This window comes from Aplysia californica, unplaced genomic scaffold, assembly GCF_000002075.1.
Source record: "Aplysia californica isolate F4 #8 unplaced genomic scaffold, AplCal3.0 scaffold01079, whole genome shotgun sequence".
NCBI classification, from domain to species: domain Eukaryota; kingdom Metazoa; phylum Mollusca; class Gastropoda; order Aplysiida; family Aplysiidae; genus Aplysia; species Aplysia californica.
Genome location: NW_004798349.1, coordinates 150,313 through 155,778, shown reverse-complemented (window position 1 = coordinate 155,778; position 5,466 = coordinate 150,313). Strand labels below are relative to the sequence as shown.

General features: G+C 48.5%; 1 protein-coding gene across 1 annotated transcript in view; it reads right to left on the bottom strand.

Annotated features, from left to right (window-relative positions):
* Positions 1 to 6: 6 nt before the first annotated feature.
* Positions 7 to 5,466, bottom strand: part of LOC101848707 (rho guanine nucleotide exchange factor 10-like protein) — a gene marked incomplete in the record, with an annotated part of 72,194 nt that continues 66,734 nt past the window's right edge. Inside the window, 3 exon segments of the mRNA XM_035973250.1 lie at positions 7 to 1,591; positions 2,676 to 2,799; positions 3,814 to 3,979. Coding sequence (XP_035829143.1) covers positions 169 to 1,591; positions 2,676 to 2,799; positions 3,814 to 3,979 — 1,713 coding nt within the window.

Here is a 5,466-nt window from a genome sequence, read left to right as displayed (position 1 = left end):
GATGTACTGATGTATAAGATGACTGATGTATAAGATGACTGATGTACTGATGTATAAGATGACTGATGTATAAGATGACTGATGTACTGATGTATAAGATGACTGATGTATAAGATGACTGATGTACAGATTTCCTTAGGTGTGTGCACCATACAAAAATACCCAGCTTCAAAACTTGTAGAGCCAAAACATGACACAGGCGTCTTCTGACTTGTGCTGGTTTCTGGACATGTCAAGGTCGCGGTAGCCATCGCCACCGGTCAGTACAATGACGGCGTTGCTGGACGGACGTCGCACGGTACTTCCGTGAGGTGTGGTCGATCGTCGCATCGTGTTCCCGTGAGCCGTAGTCGATCGTCGCATCGTGTTCCCATGAGCCGTGGTCGGTCGTCGCAGCGTGTTCCCCAGTGTAACAGTCTGTGCCGACCCGAGGCTGGAACCTCCGACCTTACGCTCACACAGCGGATCATCTTGGTGGCTACCCGACGATGACGAAGACACAACCGAAGCGAGAGACGGAGACGAAGTTACACCTGGCGAAATGGTCGCCGCTAGAGACAAGCCAGATGCTGATTGGCTGGCCGCGAGTTCCCTGTGAGCATGACTGAGCGGCGGCGTCTTGGCGGGCCCAGCGGTCGGGTCGGTGCAGGAAGTGTCCGTGACGTGGCTACAAGGGAGATCACTTTGGACAGGCTCGTCTCTCTCCAGATTTTTTCCTTCCTTGTGTTCCTCCACCACACAAGTCATAGCTGATTCTTTGGTCTCGTCAAAACCATTGGAGCTCATCGTTGCCTCGTGGTCAATTTCCTCTTCCAAGAGGTTTTCATACAACATTTCTACTTCCTGGAGCTCGGAGAGATCCCCATTGGACAGCGACATGGTCTCTGACTGGACTATGATGCGATTGGCCAGCTCTGACCGGAAGGACAATGTCCGACTTTGTCTCTCGGCATTCGGAACTCGGCTCCTGCGTCGGCGAAAAACCACAGAACTATCGTCCTGAGAACTTCGAAGCCCTTCCTTCGAGTGACTCAGCTTCTTCTGCCCGTCGCTCCCTTTAGAAGTGGCCGGCACATGGGATGACCCCCCCTTACTGCCGGCGTCTCGCTCGGCTAGTTCAATACTCCCGTTTCTGATCAAACCTGACTGGAAGCCAGTGTCTCTTTCCCACTTCATTAAAGCTTGAACATCAGACGTGGAAGGGACGCTAGAAATCTCCTTCCCCTCCTCTCCCTCCTTCCGCTCCTCTCCCTCCTTCCCCTCCTCTCCCTCCTCTCCCTCCTTCCCCTCCTGTAGCAAACCTTCCTCCTCCGACCAGAAGGTTCCCCCACTGCCTCTAGTCGACTCTTCCACCGGTGACAAAGAAGCGACGTTTGCCGCGTTCCTCCAAGCCTCACTCTCCTCCAGCTCCATCTGTTCTCGCGCCAGGTTTCGGCGACTTGGCCGCATACTCAGCGTGTGCCTCAGCGAGCTGGCGCGCCTCAGCTCCAAGGTCGCCTGAGCACAGGGGAACATGGTGAAGAACTTGACGGGGCCGGCGTGGGAGTGAAGGGACACGCACGGGCTGCCTCGGTACAGCGGGACTCCGTCGCTGAAACCAAGGGACACGGGAAACAAACAAGGTCAAGGCCATGATGACAACAGTCCATACATTTCATGACATTCACAGCAAAATCATCAAGCCCAGATGTTCCCATAAATTCTGCCTCGATCACAAGGCTAAACAGGCAAATTGGTACCTCCAACACAAGGATACTCGATCTAGATACAATCTTTTTCCTAAGAATAAAGGAGAATATTTTGTCCTTCTTCCTTTTCTCCTTCTTCTTCTTCCTTCTCTTGCTCATTTCTTCTTCTTCCTTCTCTTGCTCATTTCTTCTTCTTCCTTCTCTTGCTCATTTCTTCTTCTTCCTTCTCTTGCTCATTTCTTTTTCTTCCTTCTCTTGCTCATTTCTTCTCCTAGTTCCAAAAGACTTCCACGTCAGTTAAGAAAAAAAGTCTTTTTTTTGTTTTGTTTTGATAAGTGTTTTAAGGCACTTGTAAGTGCATAAGGTCATATGAGTGTGGAGGACACATTAAGCATTTTCAATTTGGAAAGAATTAATTTTAAATTTTGCCCAAAAGGTGATAGAAACCTATTTTCAAAATTGATTTTAAGACCACCAAGGGGTCTTCTACATGCACAACTTGCACGTGGGATCTCCCAGCCCCTCCAAGATTTTTTCGCCTTTGTCCGAGAAGTCTAGGAGTCTAATCTGACCTACCATGAGATCGAGATTGTCCGAGAAGTCTAGGAGTCTAATCTGAACTACCATGAGATCGAGATTATCCGAGAAGTCTAGGAGTCTAATCTGACCTACCATGAGATCGAGATTGTCCGAGAAGTCTAGGAGTCTAATCTGACCTACCATGAGATCGGGACCGAGAAGTCTAGGCGTCTAATCTGACCTACATCCATTCTCCTTAATCGAAATATATTTATAAATATACAGAGCCCACAAATCTCAGCCAATCACATCAATATAGAGTACCCACAAGAATCAGCCAATCACATCAATATAGAGGACCCACAAGAATCAGCCAATCACATCAATATAGAGGACCCACAAGAATCAGCCAATCACATCAATATAGAGGACCCACAAGAATCAGCCAATCACAGAGCGGCGACCCACCTGAGCCGTGGCAGCGGCAGAGACAGGATGACCCCGATGCTGGTCCCCAGCCACAGTAGACCTTTGCTGACCCCCAGAGCGGTCACCACGGCCTCCGAGGCATCCTTCATCGTCCACAGTTTCTCTGGAAGTTCACTCACACAGATAATCATAACAATAACAACAAAAATAATAATAATAATAACAATAATTAAATAATAATAAAAATAATTAAAATAATAACAACAATTCTATCAGCTTGTTCACTTTCGACTGGCCTTTGTTATCACAAGATAAAATGAAATGGCTCTGTTCAATCTTCTCAGATCTTTGAATACATGTCCAAAAGTTAGATGACCACAGAATCTAAAGGCCCATTTATAAAGGTCAGTGCAAACTAAGGTTCCCAAACAGTTTCTTAGATGTAAGCCTAAAGTGGGTCAAAAATAGAATAGGGGATTTACAGCACACACAAACAAAGGAAAAAGATGACATATTTCCCTCCCCACCACTCTGACGTGATTCAGCAGACGGGCTGACTACTTTTCCAGACTCACGTGGAGCACGTGGAGACGTCTAGACAGTTGGGGGATGAAATCTTCAAGCTTACACTCTCAAAGCCAACTCCTAAATGATACACACCCACACACACATGCACACACACACACACACCCCGTACATGCATACACACACACACACACCCACACAAACACGCACACACACACGAACACACACACACATGCAAACATCACAGACACACAAACACACACACACACACACATCACTTTCACATACACACACACACACACACACACACACACACACACACACATCACGTTCACATACACACACACACACACACCCACACACACACAAACAGATGCACACACGCACCCACACCCACACGCACCCACAAACACAGGCACACATCACACACACACACGAACACACATGCACACACACACACACAGGCACACATCACACACACACACATACACACACAAACACACGCACACATCACACACCCACCCAAACACACACACATATCCACACCCACATCACACAATTCACACACACACACAGATGCACACACGCACCCACACACACACACACACACACAAACCCACACAAACACACATACAAACCCACACACACACACCTGCACGGATCCGATTGATGATATTCCCAATATTCATCTCCTGTAAAGCTTCGAGCGTCTCGCTGTGGAAGAGTCGGATGACCGGGCTATCGTGGGCCGACACCCACACACCCACGCCAGACTTGACCACGTGGTCGATGGACGAAGGACCCAAGCTGACCTCTCGCTGGAAAACCAAAAGGAAAGAAGTTACGGCGGCTGCCCCCTTTGCTGGAGATTACTGGGAGAAACCAGTTCTTTCTTCGGGGATACGAGATGTCACGGTTAGTGGGGCATTACTCTGAGAGGGGACTGTGGCATTACTCTGAGAGGGGACTGTGGCATTACTCTGAGAGGGGACTGTGACATTACTCTGAGAGGTGACTGTGGCATTACTCTGAGAGGGGACTGTGAGAGGGGACTGTGGCATTACTCTGAGAGGGGACTGTGAGAAGGGACTGTGGCATTACTCTGAGAGGGGACTGTGAGAGCGGACTGTGAAAGGGGACTGTGGCATTACTCTGAGAGGGGACTGTGAGAGGGGACTGTGAGAGGGGACTGTGGCATTACTCTGAGAGGGGACTGTGAGAAGGGACTGTGGCATTACTCTGAGAGGGGACTGTGAGAGCGGACTGTGAAAGGGGACTGTGGCATTACTCTGAGAGGGGACTGTGAGAGGGGACTGTGAGAGGGGACTGTGGCATTACTCTGAGAGGGGACTGTGGCATTACTCAGAGGACCCACAAGAATCAGCCAATCACATCAATATAGAGGACCCACAAGAATCAGCCAATCACATCAATATAGAGGACTGTGGCATTACCCTGAGAGGGGACTGTGACATTACTCTGAGAGGGGACTCTGAGAGGGGACTGTGACATTACTCTGAGAGGGGACTGTGACATTACTCTGAGAGGGGACTGTGACATTACTCTAGAGAGGGGACTCTGAGAGGGGACGGTGACATTACTCTGAGAGGGGACTGTGAGAGGGGACTGTGACATTACTCTGAAAGGGGACTGTGAGAGGGGACTGTGACATTACTCTGAGAGGGGACTGTGACATTACTCTAGAGAGGGGACTCTGAGAGGGGACGGTGACATTACTCTGAGAGGGGACTGTGAGAGGGGACTGTGACATTACTCTGAAAGGGGACTGTGAGAGGGGACTGTGACATTACTCTGAGAGGGGACTGTGACATTACTCTGAGAAGGGACTGGATACGAGAAGTCACGGTTTGTTCGGCATTGCCCTGAGAGTGGACTGTATATGAGAAGTCACCATTTGTTCGGCATTGCCCTGAGAGTGGACTGTATATGAGAAGTCACCATTTGTTCTGCATTGCCCTGAGAGTGGACTGTATATGAGAAGTCACCATTTGTTCGGCATTGTTCGGCATTGCCCTGAGAGTGGACTGTGGCATTGCCCTGAGAGTGGACTGTATATGAGAAGTCCATGGAGTAATATTATGTTCTTATGTTTGGCTTTGAGGTGAACATGGTCTAGTTTTGTTAAATGTTACAGATGTATGGTACAGTTTTGTTAAATGTTACAGATGTATGGTCCAGTTTTGTTAAATGTTACAGATGTATGGTCCAGTTTTGTTAAATGTTACAGATGTATGTTCCAGTTTTGTTAAATGTTACAGATGTATGGTCCAGTTTTGTTAAATGT